General features: G+C 43.1%; 1 protein-coding gene across 5 annotated transcripts in view; it reads left to right on the forward strand.

Moving 5' to 3' along the window:
• Positions 1-23,436, forward strand: part of LOC146980638 (far upstream element-binding protein 3-like) — a 169,318-nt gene that overhangs the window by 112,129 nt on the left and 33,753 nt on the right. For all 5 annotated transcript variants that reach the window (XM_085785728.1, XM_085785732.1, XM_085785729.1 and 2 more), the window contains exon 2: positions 15,327-15,429. In XM_085785728.1, the coding sequence (XP_085641854.1) occupies positions 15,337-15,429 (93 nt within the window). In that variant the 5' untranslated portion in view covers positions 15,327-15,336. The remainder of the gene's footprint in view (positions 1-15,326; positions 15,430-23,436) is intronic.

Below are 23,436 nucleotides of genomic sequence, written 5' to 3' on the forward strand. Positions count from 1 at the left end.
CTGTAACTCTGTGTGTGTGTGTGTGTGTGTGTGAGTCAGAGAGCGAATGAAAGTGTGTGTGTCTCTTGGGGGGGGTCAGAGGGGGGGTTGTCTCTATGAAATGGCTCTTTTGCAACAAATGGCTCTTTTCAGCGGCAGTGTGTATAAGAGTGTGTGTGTGTGTGCAGGTAATAGACAAGCCTATATACTCCTAAACAATGGAGCCCCTCCCCTCCCCTCCCCCGGCGGCGGCGGCGGTGGGGGGGGGTTGAGGGGGGGTGATGGGGGGGGCGGTGGAGGATCAAGGCCTTTACAGCCCATGAATTCATTACTGCTGCTTTCTGGCCGAGGAGGCGTGAGGCCGCCTCGTCTTTATCGCGCTGAAATGAGCAATAAAAGAGGCTTAGGGAGGTGATGGGGGGGGGGGGAGGGGGGTCGGGGGGGGAAAGGGGGGGGTAGTTGATGGAGGAGGAGGGAGCTGGGGGGGGAGGAGGGGTGGGGGGGGGAGTAGCTGGAGTCGGACGGTGGATTTAGAGAAACAAGAGAGAAACTTTTGTGGGAGAAGAAAGGCGGAGAGTGTGGAGAATGGAGAATGACGGGTGGCTAATCTGTGATCCATCTGCTGCTGCTGTATTCATGACACACACACACAATACATACAACACACACACACACACACACACACACACACACACACACACAGACCGACACACACACACAGACCGACACACACACACGACACCTTTAAATGACACCAAAACATGGGACTAAATGTTTTTGGACAGGAGGCTCGGCCCCCGGCTGCTGAGACACAAAGAGCCAAAGACTCATGATGAGATTAAAAGTGGAAATAAATGAAGTGTGTGAGTGAATGGAGGCAGAGAGCTGTCTGTCTGTCTGTCTGTCTGTCTGTCTGTCTGTCTGTCTGTGTGTCTGTCTGTGTGTCTGTCTGTCTGTCTGTCTGTCTGTCTGTCTGTCTGTCTCAGTCTGCCCATATTCTGGCCAAAATGCAATATACAGTATGTAGTATGCAGTATGCAAACAAAAGCTAAATCTGCAGTATGCGAAAAATTCCCGGATATCGTAGTGATTTGGGAAATATCTCCAGTATCTGACCAGTCTACGTTGCGTACTGTATCCCACAATGCAATGCGCCCCTGACGTCTAACCGTAACCAAAGACAGTTTAGAGTAGTGAAGTATCTTTGCTGTGGACCGTAACTATATAGGCTAGTTTAATAAAATGAAACTTAATGCAGACTGATGTGTTGATTGTAAAACATGTATTTCTTGATGTAAATGTGGTGGTTTGTGTCCGTAGGCTCCAGAGCCCCGAGGCAGCGCTGCTCTTCTGTCCAACACACACAGGAAGCTTCACTTTACATTCACACTAACTAATGCTACTGATACAGCTGTTAGATTTCATCACTGAGACCAACATTTATCTCCTAAAAATAATTTAACCAGCCGGTGGTAAACCTCTAAAAACCTGCGGGTAAGTTAATCAGCGATGGTTTTCTCCCCCGGGATGACGACGGAGGTTGGCCGGCCGAGCAGCTCTGCAGACCGGCTGCTGCCTCTGTGATGTCCCGGTCGCTGTGGAGCTTCACTTCTCTGAAAAACATCGGAGCAAACTTCTAAACAGCCGTCGTTTTGATGAACTTATTTGGGATCTAAACAGTTACTTTCTCTCATGAAAAAATATTAAAACTTAATAAAGTTACATAATTACAGCGCTAGAGCGGGAAATAAAACAGCTTTTCCCCTGTTTTACAGCTACCGCTACCGGTTGCCGTGAAATGCATTCTGGGAAACTCGTATACTGCATAGCTACTGCGGTGTGAATGGTGTTGGTCTGCTGAAGTAGCAGACTGAATCCTACATTCAGTACGGTAGTATGCGGTTTCGAAAACAGCCTCTGTCTGTCTGTTTTTCTGTCTTTTTCTGTCTTTTTCTGTCTGTCTGGGTTGTGTTTTATTTTGAAAAGTTTGAGATTTAGTTTTATTTTAGAAACTTAAAGATTGAGCCGTAGTCTGGACGGTCACCTGTGGACACGGCCGTGTTGTTGTTGTTGTTGTTGTTGCAGCAGCAGCAGCAGCAGCAGTGTTAGTGTGTTAGCAGCAGCAGCAGCAGCAGTAGATTGGACTCTGAGTTTCTCAGCAGGAGGTTCAGACTTTAATCTCACTGAGACTCACTGAGGTGAAATCAGGCAGTTTGTATTCAGACAGTATCTATCAGACAAACATGACTCCTCTTCCTCCTCCTCCTCCTCCTCCTCCTCCTCCTCCGTGCTGATGTTTGCACCTTTTCACTTTTTAAACACCGTTTAGCAGAGGCAACTTTATCACTCAGTCACTCCGGCTGTCTGCGGAGATCTAGGTGTTGAGCCCACTGTGGGTCTTAAGTTAAAGCAGAAGTAAGTGGTCCGGTCGTTTTCGCTAATGCTGCGTTCCAGGCAGGCTTTTGAAATCGTAAATTACAGCTTCAAGTCACAACTTACGACTTTGTAGCGTTCCAGGCAACCCACTCGTGTTTCTCCGACCTGTTTTACCGGTGAAAGTCACTATAACGGCCACTCGTAACTTCTGACCCGTGAACTCGTACCAGATCGAACTGGTACCACTTCACGGTCGGAAAAATACGAGTTTCCTTGAACGCACCATAACAGTCCTCGTCGCTACGTCACCACATTCACGGCGTTCCTTGGCTGCACACACAGCCCTGCATGCCGTTCTCTCTCCTCATTGGATAAAAACTGTAGGATACGATAAATGTTTTCTCCTGGGCTCAGAGCAGAGCAGAGTGACTGAGAGACCCGTGTTTCAGACCAAACACTCTATAGAAGTGATTGCTGTCGGAAGATATAACTATTTAAGACTTATATTAACACAAAAATATCACTTACTTCTGCTTTAACATTAGTGTTAATCACTCATCTATGTAGGCTGATGATGTAGGCCAAACTTTGTGCAAAATTCTGTTTTCGAGTAAATCCGCGGTGAAAGTGGAGTAGTTTTTTCCCCACGGATAATGCAGGCGCACAAATTATGACGATTCATCAGCCAATGATATTGGATCCGTCATCCGTCAATCAAACGTCTGAGAAGAGTGAGGAGACTTGTCCACCACCACCGACACAAACTCTCCTCCTCTCGATACGCCAAAACGATGAGTCCATGACCAGCAGATAGACACCATCCTTTCGACTGTGCGTGCAGTAACAAGGGAGATAGAGCCGTATCGCCGTAATTAGCTTAGCTCAAACACTGGAAGTATGGGTAGTGTTAGCCTGCCTCCACCTAAAGTCGCTAATTAGCTTAGCTCAAACACTGGAAGTATGGGTAGTGTTAGCCTGCCTCCACCTAAAGTCGCTAATTAGCTTAGCTCAAACACTGGAAGTGTATAGGTAGTGTTAGCCTGCCTCCACCTAGAGTCGCTAATTAGCTTAGCTCAAACACTGGAAGTGTATCAGTGTTAGCCTGCCTCCACCTAAAGTCGCTAATTAGCTTAGCTCAAACACTGGAAGTGTATGGGTAGTGTTAGCCTGCCTCGTACCAGAGCTGAAATCAGCAGTCAGAATCTGATTTCATTTTAGCTCTAAACTCTGTAAATATATCACTTTATCAACATTTCAAACATGTTTAGGAGAGAAAGTAGCCGTTTAGATCAGCAGTGTGTCGTTAATTTGTCTAAATACCAGCTGTTTACAATTTTGTTCGGACGAATTCGGCGCTACTCAAGCTAGCCGTTGTGACCAGCGCACTTCCGGTTACTTTCACAAAATAAAACCCCCCGTTGCCCTTTACATACAGAAAACCATGATGTCGTGCCGTGGTGGCTCCGCCCCCTCGACGTGGGACACACCTATCCACCACTTTCCGGAGAATGACGCTGGGTGTCGCCATGACACTCCATTCCACCGTTACTGTACTGTTGATAGCATCGACTGGTTGATAGACATCGGCCGTGACGACTTTATTTATAATCATCACGTATAATGAGAACAATACGGACGAGGTTTTAGCTTTATGTCAAATTTTCACGTCACTATATCACCGTTGTGACTACTCTGATGTTTATGAAGTCTATAAAACTAATTGTTGAATAAACATTTTAGATTAGCTGGGCTAACCGTTAGCTGTTAGCGGTTAGCAGTGTCTTAAATAACTCAATAAAGGGTACTTGAAAAAAATATTTTTTCCAGCGGATATCCTAGTTCCAACATGACTGAGCTAACTGGAGTAGTTTCATGTCGTGTCCCACAACGGGAGGGTTTTAACAGCTGACGTCCTCGTGTTAGCTTAGCTGCTGCTGTTAGCTGTCAGCAGCAGCAAAGCTAACAACTACGATATAACCATGACTAATTACACAAACGTGCACACAGAAATAGTAATGTTTGTTCAATAATTTGTTTTATAGACTTAACAAACATCAGATTAGTCACAACGGTTTTGGCAGCCCGGAGCCCCCACATTTGGTACCTACACCGGTGGCTAACGCTACCAGTTAGCCGCTAACGCTACCAGTTAGCCGCTCGCTGGAACGCTACTAAAACCGACTTCCGTTGTGGTGTGACGCAATGGATCATGGGAAAATAAAGTGGTGGGTACAGTCACTCACTCACTGGCCCGTCAGCGCCTGTCAAGCGGCTCTCTGTTGCCATGGTAACGTCAGACAGATGTGCGAGCGGAGGAAAGTTTGCGGCTCCATACATTTAGATGTGTTGGGATGAGAGTGGGCGTGTCCACCGCTGCCTCGGCAACGCTGATGGATTCAGACCACGGGAGGTCGAAGTAATGAGTCGTCTAAAAGCAGCAGCCGGCCGTAAAACACACACACACACACACACATGGACAGACACACACACACACACACACACACACACACACAGACACACACACACACACACACACACACACACAGAGACACACACACACACACACACACACGGACAGAAGTATGTGGACACACTCTCTCGTTCCGTCTGTTCATCAAATGCAGGATCACAGCAGCTCAATCAGCCGCTTCCATGGCAACCAATAATTATATGATAATACAGCATGAATAACTCCGATAGGGTGAGGATGGAGAAGTGGATGAGGAAAAAGAGGAGAAGGAGGAGGAGGAGAGAGAAGAGGAGGAGAGAGGAAGGGGAGTGAGAAGAGGAAAAGGAGGAGGAGGAAGAGGAGGAGAAGGAGGAGGACGAGGAGGAAGAGGATGAGGAAGAGGAGGAGGAAGATGAGGAGAAGGAGGAGGAGGAGGAGGAAGAGGAGAGAGAAGAAGAGGGAGAGGAGGAGGAGAAGAAGAGGAGGAAGAGGAGGAGAAGGAGAGGGAAGAGGAAGAGGAGAGAGAAGAGGAAAAAGAGAAGGAGGACGAAGAGGAGGAGGAGGAGGAAGGAGAGGAGGAAGAGAAGAGAGAAGAGGAAAAAGAGGAGGAGGAGGAGATGGATGAGGAAGAAGAGGAAGAGCAGAAGGAAGAGGAGGAGAAGAGGAGGAGGAGAGAGAAGAGGAGGAGGAAGAGGAGGAGGAGGAGGAAGATGAGGAGGAAGATGAGGAGGAGGAAGAGGAGAGAGAAGAGGAAGAGGAAGAGGAGGAGGAAGATGAGGAGAGAGAAGAGGAAAAGGAGGAGGAAGAGGAGAGAGAAGAGGAGGAGGAAGAGGAGAGAGAAGAGGAGGAGGAAGAGGAGAGAGAAGAGGAAGAGGAGGAGGAAGATGAGGAGAGAGAAGAGGAAAAGGAGGAGGAAGATGAGGAGAGAGAAGAGGAGGAGGAAGAGGAGAGAGAAGAGGAAGAGGAGAGAGAAGAGGAAGAGGAGGAGGAAGATGAGGAGGAGGAGAGAGAAGAGGAGGAGGAGAGAGAAGAGAGAAGAGGAGGAGGAAGAGGAGAGAGAAGAGGAAAAAGAGGAGGAAGAGGAGGAGGAAGAGGAGGAGGAAGAGGAAAAAGAGAAGGAGGAGGAAGAGGAGGAGGAGGAAGAAGAGGAGGAAGAGGAGAAGAGGAGGAGGAAGAGGAGAGAGAAGAGGAAAAAGAGGAAGAGCAGAAGGAAGAGGAGGAAGAGGAGAAGAGGAGGAAGAGGAGGAAGAGGAGAAGAGGAGGAAGAGGAGGAAGAGGAGGAAGAGGAGGAGGAAGAAGAGGAGGAAGGTGAGTGGATGTGATGAAGCTTCAGCTCAGTGGGGGGCAGAGAGAGAGAATATTAGAGTCAAATGGTCCGTGAAGTGAGTGAGTGTGTGTGTGCGTGTGTGTGTGCGTGTGTGTGTGTGTGTGTGTGTGTGAGTGTGTGGTGTGTGTGTGTGGTGCGTGTGTGTGTGTGTGTGTGTGTGTGTGTGTGTGTGTGTGTGTGTGTGTGTGTGTGTGTGTGTGTGTGTGTGTGTGTGTGTGTGTGTTCATGTGAATAATTCCTGTTTGTATTGAACCGGTGACAATGAAGTGAAGTGGAGGATCTGAGGAGGCTGAGCATCGTCATGACAACACAACCTGCAGCGGCTCACGTCGTCGTTGTGTCCATTACAGGACGACAAACTCACACAACGACACACAACTAACACAACCACTAGTTCAGCTGCTTTAAAGGACAATTCCGGGCAAATTCAACTCGGGGCTGTATGTTCCTAACATTTATGTCTAAAAGAAGGAATCTAAAGATTTTCAGTTTAAAGGATAATTTCAGTTTTTTACAACCTGGACCTTATTTCTAGCATAAAATAAGATCATTTTACTCACCCAGATAACTTTGGTGTCATTTGGAGTCGTTTTGACGAAATTAGCCCCAGTGGAGCGGCGCGTATATCCGTATAATGCGAGAACACGGGGCAGCGCAATGCAGCCTCTAAATAACACATTATCCGCCGCAAAACTCCTTCATTTCGCCAATATTTTGTTATGATACACTAGTGCTATTCCCCTCTGAGTCCGTGGTGGCATGTTATCAACATCCGGGGTCTGTAGGTTGACCTACTGACCTCTGACCTGGATGATGTCATCTCCGACCGCTGCCCGGCGCGGCTAACTTGCTACCGCTAATGCTATGGTTCGTTTCTGCGTGTTTCTGACTTGTCAGAACAAAATGAGCAGCTGGATGAAGTTCAGCTTCCACAGGCTTCCTCTCCTCAACCTGGACTCACTAAAGCTCCGGCTAGTTGAGATAAAAATGGACCCAAATGCCGAAGCAGAATGATTATTATCAGAATGAGCCGGGCGAAACAACTCCAAATGACACCAAAGTTGTCTGGGTAAGTAAATGATCGTATTTTATGCTAGAAATAAGGTCCAGGTTGTAAAAAAACGGAAATTATCCTTTAATTGCTCCTGTTTTGCGGTACACTGCAAAAACTCAAAATCTTTCCAAGAATATTTGTCTCATTTCTAGTCAAAACTAATCTCTTTTCACTCAAAATAAGACTCATCACCTAACAATGAACTTGTTTTTAGATCATTTTCATTTGTTTCAAACAAATTTTCACTTGAAATAAGTAGAAAAATCTGCCAGTGAAAGCAAGTTTTTTGTGCTTGTAATAGGAAAGAAAAACTTGATCCACTGTCAGATTCTTCTACTTAGCCTATTTCAAGTGAAAATCTGCTTTAAATAAGTAAAACGTGTCTAAAAACAAGCTTTTTAATGTGATGAGTCTTATTTTAAGTGGAAAGAGATTAGTTTTGACTAGAAATAAGACAAATATTCTTGGTAAGATTTTGAGTTTTTGCAGTGTAGTTGTGTCTGTCCCCGCATCGCCACGGCACTACGGAGGCTCATTATGGGATTTCTTGGTTTCCCTCATCATCAAACTCATCAAATACACAATCCAACAACTCCACAACGCTCTGGTGGACAAGTTGTGAGCTGCACATTCACCACACTATGAGATAATAACACAACGTTACCACACAGAGTTGTTTTAGAGGGAAATACAGAGACTGTTGATGAAAAACTGTCCCTGAAGGCAACGTGCATCAGTGGTTTTGCATGAATTTCCCTCTAAAACAACTCTGTGTGGTAACGTTGTGTTATTATCTCATAGCGTGGTGAATGTGCAGCTCACAACTTGTCTACCAGAGCGTTGTGGAGTTGTTGGATTGTGTATTTGATGAGTTTGATGAGGGAAACCAAGAAATCGCAATTAATTGGGCTATTTTTTTGACACTATCTTGTAATTAACAGCCTGTAAATTAAAGGGTTACCATGGAAAAGCTGTTTGATGTGTTTGGTTTTGAACTGGTTGTGAAGTGAAAGTTTGACTTTGACTTTGGTTTTGTGAACGCAGTCTGAAGTTTTGGATTTGTGGTGAAGGTTTAGAGGAAAATGGCAAAGGCTTAAAAGCGATAGTTCAACATTTTGGCAAATTAAATGGAATTTCTTGACCTGCACATTCACCACGTTATGAGATAATAACACAACGTTACCTAGCCACTTGGCTAGTAGGTCAAAAAGTTAATTTCAAACCCTGGTTACCACACAGAGTTGTTTTAGAGGGAAATTCATGCAAAACCTCTGATGCGTGTTGCCTTCAGGGACAGTTTTTCATCTAGCAGTCTCTGTATTTCCCTCTAAAACAACTGTTAGCTCGTAGGCTAGCTACGTTATAGCTTGCTAACTTAGCTAGCGAGGCTAAGTGATGGACGCAGGGATCTGGAGGAGGAGAGGTTGTGTCGGTGCTGGTGGACGAGTCTCTTTGTTTTTCTCAGACGTTTGATTGACAGATGACAGATCCAATATCATTGGCTGATGAATCGTGAGCAACGTGACGTATAATCCGTGCGCCTGCATTATCCAATGCGGAAAAAACGACCTCACTTTCACCCAGGATTTACTGGAAAATAGAATTTTGCACAAAGTTTGGGCTCCATCATCGTTTTGAATGGGAACGGATTGAAGTTCTGCTGCTTGTAAATGAGACTTAATCTAAGTTTAAATTTTATTCTCACTATTCTACCACAATTTTGTTTCCTTGACTTGAATTTTGCAGGCATTATTATTTTATTTTTTAAATTATTATTAGACTTATGCTATCAATAATAATGATGAACAATTTTCTTTTCCTTAGACCTGTTTTACGACGGATAAATGTGTGTTTTTAATCTAATTTTACAAACTTGCTTGCTTGAACACAACAATGACAACAACAGGTCTCTCTTGTAAATGACACGCTGGGTCTCAATGAGATTTTACCTGTATGAATAAAGGTTCATAAAAAATAAATTGTGATTGGTTGTTAGATTTTAAAGAACTATTATGATGCTCCGACCTTATCTGGCCCATTTTACCTGACTTCACCCTGTAGCACATTTCATGAGACAAGCACAAACTCAATGTGCATCATCACAAAAACAACACAAAGCACAACATTACATAAGGAAGACACATAAAATACAAACGCACAAAAAGACAAAAAGAAGGAAATGTAGCGAAATAAAAAACAATGAAAAACTAAAAGCTTGTGAGTAAAGAAATGTTTTTCGTCAGATTTTGAAAGAAGATGCTGTTGTAGCAGACCTGAGTTCCAAAGAGCAGGGCCATGATGACTGAAATAAAATAAACTAAAGGCCTATTCCGTAAATCTGAAAGCAAAGTGTTTTTACACTACATTTCCCATGAGCCTCCGCATGAAAGCGAAAACATTTGCCAAGAATCTTTTCATCAATTCAAGAACAAAAGTCTGTTCCTGAAAAAGCAGGTGTGTTTTTTTCCACAATCGAATAATAATTTTCACAAACAAATCTTCTTCTTTTTTTAAAAATATTCGAATATGTATTTTAATTTAGAATATTCTTTGACAGCCCTAATATATAATAATATAATATAATAATATTAATATAACAGAACCTGAAGATGTTTAATATGAAGGAGGAGATGAGGACGATGATGATTTAAAGACACATTTGATCTCTCTGGTTTCTCTCAGCCGCAGCTATCTGTCCATTTGTGTGTGTGTGTGTGTGTGTGTGTGTGTGTGTGTGTGTGTGTGTGTGTGTGTGTGTGTGTGTGTGTAAAGAGGTCTGCAGAGTGGAAAATGATGGCTTGTGAAGAGCCTGTTGTTGGACGTCAACAGGAAACACTAACAGCCTTAAGTGGCATTAAAGACCCACTGCAGTGTGTGTGTGTGTGTGTGTGTGTGTGTGTGTGTGTGTGTGTGTGTGTGTGTGTGTGTGTGTGTGTGTGTGTGTGTGTGCGTGTGTGTGTGTGTGTGTGTGCGTGCGCTCCTTAATTGGTGCCCTGTTTGTTGGACCATGTGGGTTCTTTTCTCTTTTCTCTCTCACACACATTAATGCAGTTTAATAGAAAGTAGAGACTGAGTGTGTGTGTGTGTGTGTGTGTGTGTGTGTGTGTGTAGACACTGGATCAGCATTTTGCTGCTGTACGACTAAGAAACCAATAATAATAAATTAACTAACGTCCATCATGATGCCTTCACTGTCTCTTCAGTCTGTCTGATAATTGATTTTCTTTATTTTTTTTATCGTGTCCCCAGACCGGTACAGTTCAACATTCTGGCAAATTATGGCCCATTGCCATAATAATCCCTATAGTCATAGCAGCAGTAGGTTCGTTACCTTTAATTGTCGGTGCAAGCTGTTTTTAGAACGGCGGAGCAGAGCCGTGAGCTGCTCAGAGCTACGCTACAGAGGCTCATTATGGGATTTCTTGGTTTCCCTCATCATCAAACTCATCAAATACACAATCCAACAACTCCACAACGCTCTGGTGGACAAGTTGTGAGCTGCACATTCACCACGCTATGAGATAATAACACAACGTTACCACACAGAGTTGTTTTAGAGGGAAATACAGAGACTGTTGATGAAAAACTGTCCCTGAAGGCAACGCGCATCAGTGGTTTTGCATGAATTTCCCTCTAAAACAACTCTGTGTGGTAACGTTGTGTTATTATCTCATAGCGTGGTGAATGTGCAGCTCACAACTTGTCCACCAGAGCGTTGTGGAGTTGTTGGATTGTGTACATCTATTATGGCAATGGGTCAATTTGCCAAAATGTTGAACTATCCCTTTAAATATTTATGAAAGTGAAAACACATGGTTTTTTTGTTTTGCCACTTTTCAGCTCAGCTCCACCTGACATGACACCACCTGCCAGGTGTGTGTGTGTGTGTGTGGTAGGTCATCTGATCTGATGAGAGGTCACACAGAGGTCAGAGGTCGCTGCAGGTCATCGTGGTCTCACTCTGCTGCTGTGACTCGTGTTGCTAAAGACGGAAACTTTGACCTTTAATGACACGTTACTCCACTCTGGTGTCAAGACCAGGACCAGGACCAGGACCTTCCCCCCCCCACAGGACACCGGGTCCCTTTATAACCAGGACACTTTGTATTAAGCATTAAAGGGATAGTATCATTTTTTTAAAGTGGGGTTGTATGATCTCCAAATAGCCGCTAAGTACTTTAATTGCAGTAGAAGACTCTCTACACTCCTCCCGTTAGCAACGCCAGCCCATAATAGCCCTGCCCAGAGATTTACAGCATACAGTGTTGTGAACAGACCCAAAGAAACGGCCTATTTTACCTAACCAACTGCTGATCGGCGGGCGCTAACCCTGGGCGGAGGGATACGTGAGTTGGTTAGGTCCAAATAAAAACTGTGTTTTTCCTGCACTTTGAAGGGCTGGAAAAAATTATATTATAGTGAACAATGGAACTGTGTATTTATTTTTCTCAGGTAAAACCTCTTTTAGGCCGTGAAAATAGGCCGTTTCTTTGGGTCTGTTCACAACACTGTATGTTGTAAATCTCTGGGCAGGGCTATTATGGGCTGGCGTTGCTAACGGGAGGAGTGCAGAGAGTCTTCTACTGCAATTAAAGTACTTAGGGGCTATTTGGAGATCATACAACCACACTTTTAAAAAAAATACTACAATCCCTTTAAGCACCTGAACTCCCCACAACAGAGTCACTGCAGCATCGACCAACAGCCCATAAACAACAACAGTATTAACAACGTGCATTCCTGTGACTGTCTACAGTGGTTAAAAGTAGAGGACAGAGTCAAAGCTGCATTACTTCTCTCAATATGGAAAACATTACTACAGTTTAAAACACCTTTATATCAATACAATCAGTTAAAACACAACAATGATTCATATTCCTACGCCACCAGACAGGCAACACAAGGCCGCTTCACGCTTCCTAAACCAAACACCAACTTTCTGAAGCACACAATAGAATACAGATCAATGAAAACATGGAACTCCTCCTTTACCACTGCCAATAACTAAACTCACACACAAACTAACATTCAAAAAGCAAATAAAAAAAAATAACTTGGAATTTCATATCTGTAAAATAACATACGCACACAATCATACACATGCACATACACACAAAGGGTCTTATGTAGGGTAGTAGGGTCTCTTGTTGTCATTTTCATTTGTTTTACCCTCTTATTTTATTCTTTTTATTTTATTTTATAACTGCTGTACATCGGAGTTATCTGACACAGGTTACAATAAAACAAATAGTCTGCTGCTCGTGAGGCGTTCAGGGAACATCTGTAAAGCCCCGGCCTCAGAGTACAACTACTGTTGCCAGTAATCAACTGGTCACCTGATTGATGACAAGGCCGACCAGGGTTTGTATTTCTGCTGTTAAATGTGGACTGAGTACAGTAGATCTAATCTGAGTGGGAAGTTTAAATCTGCAGGAATAATGATCAATAACCAATGATCGATAGTAATGATATATATTTATAGTCAACACATAGCCTACAGAAACAGGGATCAATCCAGAGGTCATGTCTCAGCTGCAGATTAAACAAACACTCAACAGCTCCGTGTTCACATTCACATCCAAACCAGTCAGACAGCTGGTAGGCTACAAGCTAAAAACTAAAAACGGAAAGCTAAAAGCAAATAAGTGAAAACTAAAAGCTAAAAACAAAAAATTTAAACTAAAAGCTAAGAGCTAAAAACTGAGAAAACAAAAAACTACAAGCTAAACAGTGAAAACCAAAAGCTAAAAACTAAAAGCTAAAAACCTAGAAACTTAAAACATAAAGCTAAAAACTAAAAGCCAAGAGCTAAAAACTGAAAAAACTAAAACCTAAAACCTTAAATCTAAAAACTAAAAGCTAAAAAGTGAAAACTAAAAGCTAAAAACACAAAGCTAAGAACTGAAAACTAAAAGCTAAAAACTGAAAACTAAAAGTTAAAAGCTAAAAACTAAAAGCTAAGAACTGAAAACTAAAAGTTAAAAGCTAAAAACTAAAAGCTAAGAACTGAAAACTAAAAGTTAAAAGCTAAAAACTAAAAGCTAAGAACTGAAAACTAAAAACTAAAAGCTAAAAACTGAAAACTAAAAGTTAAAAGCTAAAAACTAAAAGCTCAGAACTGAAAACTAAAAGTTAAAAGCTAAAAACTAAAAGCTCAGAACTGAAAACTAAAAGTTAAAAGCTAAAAACTAAAAGCTAAAAACTGAAAACTAAAAGTTAAAAGCTAAAAACTAAAAGCTAAGAACTGAAAACTAAAAGTTAAAAGCTAAAAACTAAAAGCTAAGAACTGAAAATGAAAAGCTACAAGTTAAAAGCTAAAAGCTAAAAGCTAAAAGCTAAAAGCTAAACGCTTTAAACTAAAAGCTAAAAGCTGAAAACTAAAAACTAAAAGCTATAAGCTGTCTTCAGCTGATTGGTACCAGGGTGAAATCGACAACTTCCTCCACTTTACAGGTGAGTTAGTCACAGGTCAAAGGTCAGAGGTCACAGAGTAAACAACATAAAAAACTGAGTTCAGTTACACAGGTCAAAGGTCAGAGGTCACAGGTCACAGAGACAAACGTCATGGTGACCTCAGACTTCAGCTGATTCAACTTCCAATCAACCCAATCGCTCTGATCAGCCGGATCAATCCTCCTCTTCCTCCTTCCTCCCCCTCTTCTCCTCCTCCTTCTTCTCCTTCTCAAACTTTACTCTGCTCTCCACCTGTGGCGCTGGCCCGAGCACGTGACTGAACGCGGAAGCGGAAACAGAGCAGCGAGTTGCCAACAGCTGAGCAGCGCCACAGATCTTCTGTGAACGGGATCTATCACTCTGTCGTTAAAACGTTTAACTCAAAACTCAAAGAGCTTCATGGGTGTAAATGGTAAAAAAAGAAAAAGAAAAGAAAAGAAAAGAAAAACACTACTACCGCATCAGAATAAAAAACCTGAATCAAAAACAAACTCCTGATATTAACCACAGGTGTGTTAACCCTAAATTGGTGGTTTTTGTTGAGTTATTGAAGTAGATCGATCTCAGTATGTTCACATTTCTGCTTAACTTTTATGCAAGTTTGGTTTTATTATATCAGAGCTGTGTCATGATGAGTGTGTGTATGTAATCTCTTTAACTGTCATATGTATTTTATGTATATTTATTGTCTACAAGGCAGCTACTGCTACTGACAAATTTCCCCTAGGGATTTATAAACTCTTCCTGAGTTAAAATATTCTTGCTGTGTTCTTTAGGAATAAATATGAACATGTTTTCTTTGCATTATTATTATTCAAGGTCTGAAAAGACTTGATATTTTTTGTTATTTAGACTAGTTTAGTCATTTTCAGCCAATAAAAGCTCTAAATGACAATATTTTTATTTCAATTTTGGGAGAAATGTTGTCGGTAGTTGTTTAATTTTACCCAAACACATACCTACAAATAGTAAAACCAGAGAAACTGATCATTTTGGGAGTGGTCTCTTCATTTTTTCCAGTGCTGTATATACAAATAACATATGGCCAATAATAAAAAACACATAATCAGATACATTTCAAAGGAGGTTAAATGGAAAGCAACTGGACTTAGTTATTTGTCTAGGAAGACGTTTCACCTCTCATCCAAGAGGCTTCATCAGTTCATGTAGCATCTGACCAGGCTGGGACTGGTCCAACTATCTGCCCAGCCTGGTCAGATGCTACATGAACTGATGAAGCCTCTTGGATGAGAGGTGAAACGTCTTCCTAGACAAATAACTAAGTCCAGTTGCTTTCCATTTAACCTCCTTTGAAATACTATGACCTGGACAAATGAGAATATGCACAGGCTTATAATCAGATACAGAAAGATAGTACAGAAACACACATTAAAAAGCAAAACAAATAACACTACAAAGCAAAAATAACAAATAATTTAATTTTGTTTTAATAATGCGGATAATAATACAGGAAGAAAACAAAATAAACGCAGTAAAAACACTAAAACTACAGTCGCTGTTGATCTACTTCCGCATGGTTCCCCAGAAACCGGTGGGAGTGAGGCCTCTCGCCTCGACGCGCTCTCCGCGGCCACAGCTTCAGCTAGCAGCGCCTGCTAATCCGGCGGCTAGCTGTAACGGCTAACTAAACTGACGGGGCTAACGGTCGCGGCTAAGTTACTAGCTAGTAGTGGCGCTATGATGGCGGAGCTGGTGCAGGGACAGGCCTCGATGAGCCAGCCGGGGCTGAAGGCGGACGGCCTGGCCGACGTGTTGCAGAGGGCCCGGCAGGTAAACAACTCCACACGCAGAGCCGAGCCGAGCCGAACCGCGCCGTTTGGATCGAGCCAAAGCAACTTTTTATTCGGTTTCTTTCCTTCCTTCCCCCCGTGGTTGTGAACTTCTTGTGTGTGCTCCGACAACACACTCTCACACACACACAACTACACACTCTCACACACACACTATCACACTCACACACACTATCACACTCACACAACTACAACTACACACACACTACTCAACTATTAGCACACATGCTAACATGCTAACTGAACTGTGGAACTCGGGTAGGAAGGGAAAAGGGAAAAGGGAAGCGGAGTTGTAGTTGGACCTGTGGCCGGTTCTGAAACACCGTGTCACGGCCTGGTGGTGGTGGTGGTGGGTTAGTTAGTTAGTTAGTTAGGGGGTAGTTAGGGGCAACTTTGTGGAGCTGTCACCCCGCGGGGAGGAAGAGGAGGAGGAGGTGAAGGAGGTGAAGAAGGAGGAGGAAGAGGAGGACAGAAGTTTGGCCACACGTGTCACTGAGACTGAGGCGGCGGCGGCGAACAGACAGCAGACACAGAGAGAGGCAGAGAGGCAACCTGTTGGGCTGCAGACCAGAACCAGAACCAGAACCAGACTGTGTTATAGTCTCACCCGCTTTACAACAGTTAATATGAGAGCTAGACCCCCCCCCCCCCCACCTTCTCCTCCTCCTCCCCCTCCCCTTATAGGCTGCTGTTTACTGTAAGTTGGTTAAAGTAGGCTGCGTTATGCAACACACTCAGGACCTTATACAGCCATGGGGAGGTGTGTCCGCTTCCTATAGACAAGGCAATGGCAAAGCTAAGCAAGGCAATTTAATTTGTGTAGTATAGCTAGCCCCGTTTTTTTTTTTACCAACAGTTTGTCTCATGGCATCACAATAACATCCTCTGCCCTTATAGATAGACTCCTCACATCGACTGAGGAGAAACTCCATGGGAAACCCTTTAAACAGGGGAAAAAATCTATCTGAGAAAGCTCAGGGTGAGCAACAGAGGAGGAGGGATCCCTCACCCAGGACGGACGGACAGACAGACGGGACAGAGATAGATGTTGTTACAGACAAGACAAAACAGTTTATAGTTTATGACACAGAATGTAGACAGAATATAGACACACACACACACACACACACACACACACACACACACACACACACACACACACACAGATAAACTGGGTCTATCTCTAGTCTGTGCTGAAGTCTGCATGGTTCCTGCAGACTAGACCAGACTAGACTGGATCAGGTTCATCAGGTGTGTGTGTGTGTGTGTGTCAGTGTGTCTGGTCACCTGTGGTCCAGAGGGACGGGTTCTTCAGGCCCTGACCCGTCTCAGGCTGTGTGTGTAGCCTACACGGAAACGACCTGAACAGAAAACGCGTTCTCACCAGAGCTGCAACAATGAATCGAACAATAATCGATTATTAAAGGGATACGTTAACTTTTTTTTTTCTTAGTGTCTTGCCTCACTCCCAAATCCATGACCAGCAGATAGACACCATCCTTACGACTGTGCGTGCAGTAACAAGGGAGATACGGGCAGAGCTAGCGCACCGCTAATTAGCTTAGCTCAAACGCTGGAAGTGTATGGGTAGTGTTAGCCTGCCTCCTACCTAAAGTCGCTAATTAGCTTAGCTCAAACACTGGAAGTGTATGGGTAGTGTTAGCCTGCCTCCACCTAAAGTCGCTAATTAGCTTAGCTCAAACACTGGAAGTGTATAGGTAGTGTTAGCCTGCCTCCACCTAAAGTCGCTAATTAGCTTAGCTCAAACACTGGAAGTGTATGGGTAGTGTTAGCCTGCCTCCACCTAAAGTCGCTAATTAGCTTAGCTCAAACACTGGAAGTGTATGGGTAGTGTTAGCCTGCCTCCTATCCGAGCTGAAATCAGCAGTCAGAAGCTGGTTTCATTTTAGCTCTAAACTCTGTAAATATATCACTTTATCAACATTTCAAACATGTTTAGGTGAGAAAGTAGCCGTTTAGATCAGCAGTGTGTCGTTAATTTGTCTAAATACCAGCTGTTTACAATTTTGTTCAGACGAATTCGGCGCTACTCAAGCTAGCCGTTGTGACCAACGCACTTCCGGTTACTTTCACAAAATAAAACACCCGTTGCCCTTTACATACAGAAAACCATGACGATAGAATTTGTGCTTTTACTTTGAAACAGGAAGCTAACCTACCCTTGATGTAGCTAGCTTGAACCAAAATAAACCGTCATTGCTTGAACCCTCCGTTTTGACCGATCTCGTCCCGTTCAAGATGCCTTACCGGAGAGTTTTGTAGCTCTGAGACGAAGATCGGCCCGCCGGTTTCCCTTTAGAGTTGCTAAAGAGTTTCTCTGATGACTTTAGGTGGAGGCAGGCTAACACTACCCATACACTTCCAGCGTTTGAGCTAAGCTAATTAGCGACTTTAGGTGGAGGCAGGCTAACACTACCTATACACTTCCAGCGTTTGAGCTAAGCTAATTAGCGACTTTAGGTGGAGGCAGGCTAACACTACCTATACACTTCTAGTGTTTGAGCTAAGCTAATTAGCGACTTTAGGTGGAGGCAGGCTAACACTACCTATACACTTCCAGCGTTTGAGCTAAGCTAATTAGCGACTTTAGGTGGAGGCAGGCTAACACTACCTATACACTTCCAGCGTTTGAGCTAAGCTAATTAGCGACTTTAGGTGGAGGCAGGCTAACACTACCTATACACTTCCAGCGTTTGAGCTAAGCTAATTAGCGACTTTAGGTGGAGGCAGGCTAACACTACCTATACACTTCCAGCGTTTGAGCTAAGCTAATTAGCGACTTTAGGTGGAGGCAGGCTAGCACTACCTATACACTTCTAGTGTTTGAGCTAAGCTAATTAGCGACTTTAGGTGGAGGCAGGCTAACACTACCTATACACTTCCAGCGTTTGAGCTAAGCTAATTAGCGACTTTAGGTGGAGGCAGGCTAACACTACCTATACACTTCCAGCGTTTGAGCTAAGCTAATTAGCGACTTTAGGTGGAGGCAGGCTAACACTACCTATACACTTCCAGTGTTTGAGCTAAGCTAATTAGCGACTTTAGGTGGAGGCAGGCTAACACTACCTATACACTTCCAGTGTTTGAGCTAAGCTAATTAGCGACTTTAGGTGGAGGCAGGCTAACACTACCTATACACTTCCAGTGTTTGAGCTAAGCTAATTAGCGACATTAGGTGGAGGCAGGCTAACTATACACTTTCAGCGTTTGAGCTAAGCTAATTACGGCGATACGGCTCTATCCCCCTTGTTACTGCACGCACAGTCGAAAGGATGATGTCTATCTGCTGGTCATGGACTCGGGAGTGAGGCAAGACACGAGAAAAATGTTGGCGTATCCCTTTAAATGTGAATATTTCTGGTTTCTTTGTTCTTAAATGACAATAAACTGAGTCTCTCTTTGGTTTGTGGACAAAACAAGACATTTGAGGACGTCATGTTGTGGTTTGAGAAACACTGATTGATGTTTTTCAACATTTTGCAACATTTTATTGACCAAAGAACTAAACGATTAATCGTAAAAATAATCGACAGATTAATTGATAATGAAAATAATCGTGTTGCTGGCCTAGTTTCCACTTTTTATTCCGCGATTTGGGGGCAAATCTGCTTCCACATGGTGACGCAAAGTTTGTGTAATCCGTCATGTTAGTAGTTGTTTTCCTGTTCTGGTGAAATGGATCAGAGACTTTCTGCGTTATTACCCTTTAGACGGTGTAGCGGTTTTAAGATTTCCACTCTGGAGGCTGGTTTCACTTTTTTGTGTTTTATATGCCCCAAAAACGCCGTCGCCGTCTGAACAAAAGGCACATCCCATAAAATATTCAGTTGTTTTCACCTGCGGGGCGTTGCCGTGTCAACAGGGCCTCAGGTTTATCTTGTGTGTGTGTGTTTGTGCGTGTGGAGTCGTTGACAGACGTGTTCACATGTTGAGTCAAAAGAATCTAAAACTGATTATGGGATGTTTGTTTGTTGTTGGTCTGTTGTTTACGTCTTTACAGAATATGATTTGTTGTCCAGGGCGTCGCCGTAGCAACACAACACTGAAGGTCACCAGGTGTCACCATGACAACACCTGTCACCTCTCTGATAATCGATCAATAGACCGAATCTCCTTGTTGTTTACATTCTACTTCCGTTTAGAAAACCAGCTGTAATGTGAATGAGATCAATAGTAACGAACGAGAGTTTAGCTATATATCATATTTTTCACGCCCTATCACCGTTTAGACAAATCTGAAATGATTGAAGAAACATTACTATTTCTGTGTGTGTGTTTTGTGTTGCTATGTGTTGTATTTATTCAGTTTGGGGGAATCACAGTGTCTAGAAAGCATCAGTGGCTGCAGCTGACAGGGACAGCTAACGGTAGCTAAGCTAACGGCGGTAGCTAAGCTAACAGCAGTAGCTAAGCTAACGGCGGTAGCTAAGCTAACAGCAGGACGTCAGCTGTTAAAACCCTCCCGTTGTGGGACACGACATGAAACTACTCCAGTTAGCTCAGTCATGTTGGAACTCAGATATCCGCTGGAGAAAATATTTTTTCATGGAGCGTTTATTGAGTCACTGAGTTATTAAAGTTAAACAGGTAGCTAACCGTTAGCCCGGCTAATCTATGATAACCATGACTAATTACAAAAATGTGCACACATAAATAGTAATGTTTGTCCAATCATTGGTTTTATAAACTTTACAAACATCAGATTAGTCTAAACGGTGATATAGTGACATGAAAAATTAGATAAATATAGTGAAACTCTCGTCTGTCACTATTGTTCTCATGCTGGTTTTCTACCAGGAAGTAGTTGTAAACAACAAGGAGATTCGTTCTATTGATGAGTGGTTAAAATGTCAGGTTAGAGTGAACCTGCCTCAGACCGACACACAAACACAAAGTGTTGAGTTCAATGTCAGACAAAAAAACCCAACAACAACACAAAGCTGCTCCCAGTGAATCCAACAAACCAGTTTATTGATTTAAAGGGAATCAGCTGATCAACGGATCAATAATCTGGACCAGACTCCCTGAGTTTGACCTTAAACTCTCCAGTTTCTTCACAAAGAACCAGAGTTAAAAACTGAATTCACCTCAGAATGTTTTCATTGGCTGATCTGCTGCTGACCTTTGACCTCTGACCTCTGACCTCCATGTGGCCTTCTAGTGTCCCAGAGGTCGTTCAGTGTTCCTCAGGATGTTGGGTCTCTCTGCTGTAGTTTTGTGGCTTTGCAGTAGTTTTTTGTCTTTTTCCAGTAGTTTTGTGGCTTTGCAGTAGTTTTTTCTTTTGGCAGTAGTTTTGTCTTTTGCAGTAGTTGTGGCTTTTTGCCGTAGTTGTCTCTCTGCTGTAGTTTTATCTCTTTGCAGTAGTTTTGTCTTTTTGCTGTAGTTTTGTCTCTTTGCAATAGTTGTGTCTTTGCTGTAATTTTGTGTCTTTGCTGTAGTTTTGTCTCTTTGCCTTAATTTTGTGTCTTTGTTGTAGTTTTTTCTTTTGGCAGTAGTTTTGTCTTTTGCAGTAGTTGTGTCTTTTTGCCGTAGTTGTCTCTCTGCTGTAGTTTTGTGTCTTTGCAGTAGTTTTGTCTTTTTGCCGTAGTTCCGTCTTTTTGCAATAGTTGTGTCTTTTTGCTGTAGTTGTAGCTTTGTGTCTTTGCTGTAGTTTTGTCTCTTTGCTGTAGTTTTGTGTCCATACTGTAGTTTTGTCTCTGTGCAGTAGTTTTGTCTTTTTGCCGTAGTTCCGTCTTTTTGCAATAGTTGTGTCTTTTTGCTGTAGTTGTCGCTTTTTGTCTTTGCTGTAGTTTTGTGTCTTTGCTGTAGTTTTGTGTTCTTGCTGGAATTTTGTCTTTTTGCCATAGTTCCGTGTCTTTGCAGTAGTTTTGTTTTTTGCTCATAGTTCTGTCTCTTTGCTGTAGTTTTGTCTCTTTGCAGTAGCTTTTTGTCTTTGCTGTAGTTTTGTCTCTCTGCTGTAGTTTTGTGTCTCTGCTGTAGTTTTGTGTCTCTTTGCTGTAGTTTTGTGTCTCTCTGCTGTAGTTTTGTGTTATCTGTTGTCATATTGTGTATCTCTGGGAGCGGCGTGGCCTCGTCGCTGCTCCAACTAGACAATATTTAACAGAGTGACCTGTCCGGTGACCTTTGACCTCACGGAGGCTTCGTCTTCACTCATTTCATTGGGAGGAATTCGTCTACAGCAGCTTCCTGCTTTGGTTTGGTTTGGCTGTCGGTTAGACACAGACCGATGATGATGATGAAGATGAAGATGTGTTCAAGAGCTTCATTCACCAGCCTCACAACAAGGTTACAGAGTGTGTGTGTGTGTGTGTGTGTGTGTGTGTGTGTGTGTGTGTGTGTGTGTGTGTGTGTGTGTGTGTGTGTGTGTGTGTGTGTGTGTGTGCTGAGGGCAGCAGCAGCAGCAGGTATCTCCACTGCTGCTCTTTTCTCTGCTTCTCTTTATCTTCATATTCAAGGTTACCTCGCTGAGTGTGTTGTGCAGTGTGTATGTGTGTGTGTGTGCATTGTGTGTGTCGTGCATTGTGTGTGTGTGTGTGTGTGTGTGTGTGTGTGTGTGTGTGTGTGTGTGCGTGCTCTCCAGTCAAGGTGAGGTTAGCTGGCAGCTAAAAGCTAATAGCTGTGGAGCTGTTGACTCAGTGACTCTGGATTCAGTCGACAGACGAGAAAAACCTGAACGTGTGAAAACAGAACCAGAACCTGAGACCAGCAGAACCCAACTACACACAGACACACACAGACACACACACACACACACACACACACACACACAGACACACAGACACACACACACACAGACACACACACACACACACACACACACACACACACACACACACACACACACACACACACACACACACACAGACACAGACACACACACAGACACACACACGCGCGCACACACAGAGGATGAAGATGACCATCATGTCCTGACGTCTCCAGTGTGTCGACACAGAAACACAGAGTGGTGTAGTGTAGTTTTGTCTCTTTACTGTAGTTTTTTGTCTTTTTGCAGTCGTTTTGTGTCCATGCTGTAGTTTTGTCTCTTTGCAGTAGTTTTGTGTCTTTTTGCACTAGTTTTGTCTCTTTGCTGTAGTTTTGTCTCTTTGCACTAGTTTTGTGTCTTTTTGCAGTCGTTTTGTGTCCATGCTGTAGTTGTGTCTCTTTGCAGTAGTTTTTTGTCTTTTTGCAGTCGTTTTGTGTCCATGCTGTAGTTTTGTCTCTTTGCAGTAGTTTTGTGTCTTTTTGCACTAGTTTTGTCTCTTTGCAGTAGTTTTGTCTTTTTGCAGTCGTTTTGTGTCCATGCTGTAGTTTTGTCTCTTTGCAGTAGTTTTGTGTCTTTTTGCACTAGTTTTGTCTCTTTGCTGTAGTTTTGTCTCTTTGCAGTAGTTTTGTCTTTTTGCAGTCGTTTTGTGTCCATGCTGTAGTTTTGTCTCTTTGCAGTAGTTTTGTCTCTTTGCACTAGTTTTGTGTCTTTTTGCAGTCGTTTTGTGTCCATGCTGTAGTTGTGTCTCTTTGCAGTAGTTTTTTGTGTTTTTGCAGTCGTTTTGTGTCCATGCTGTAGTTTTGTCTCTTTGCAGTAGTTTTGTGTCTTTTTGCACTAGTTTTGTCTCTTTGCTGTAGTTTTGTCTCTTTGCAGTAGTTTTGTCTTTTTGCAGTCGTTTTGTGTCCATGCTGTAGTTTTGTCTCTTTGCAGTAGTTTTGTGTCTCTTTGCAGTGGTTTTGTCTCTTTGCAGTAGTTTTGTGTCTTTTTGCACTAGTTTTTTGTCTTTTTGCAGTGGTTTTGTCTCTTTGCAGTAGTTTTGTGTCTTTTTGCACTAGTTTTGTGTCTTTTTGCAGTCGTTTTGTGTCCATGCTGTAGTTGTGTCTCTTTGCAGTAGTTTTGTCTTTTTGCGGCAGTTTTGTCTCTCTGCAGTAGTTTTGTGTCTTTGCAGTAGTTTTGTCTCTTTGCAGTAGTTTTGTGTCT

This window comes from Trachurus japonicus, chromosome 9, assembly GCF_045865225.1.
Source record: "Trachurus japonicus isolate A0001 chromosome 9, Traja_1.0".
Taxonomy (NCBI): Eukaryota; Metazoa; Chordata; class Actinopteri; order Carangiformes; family Carangidae; genus Trachurus; species Trachurus japonicus.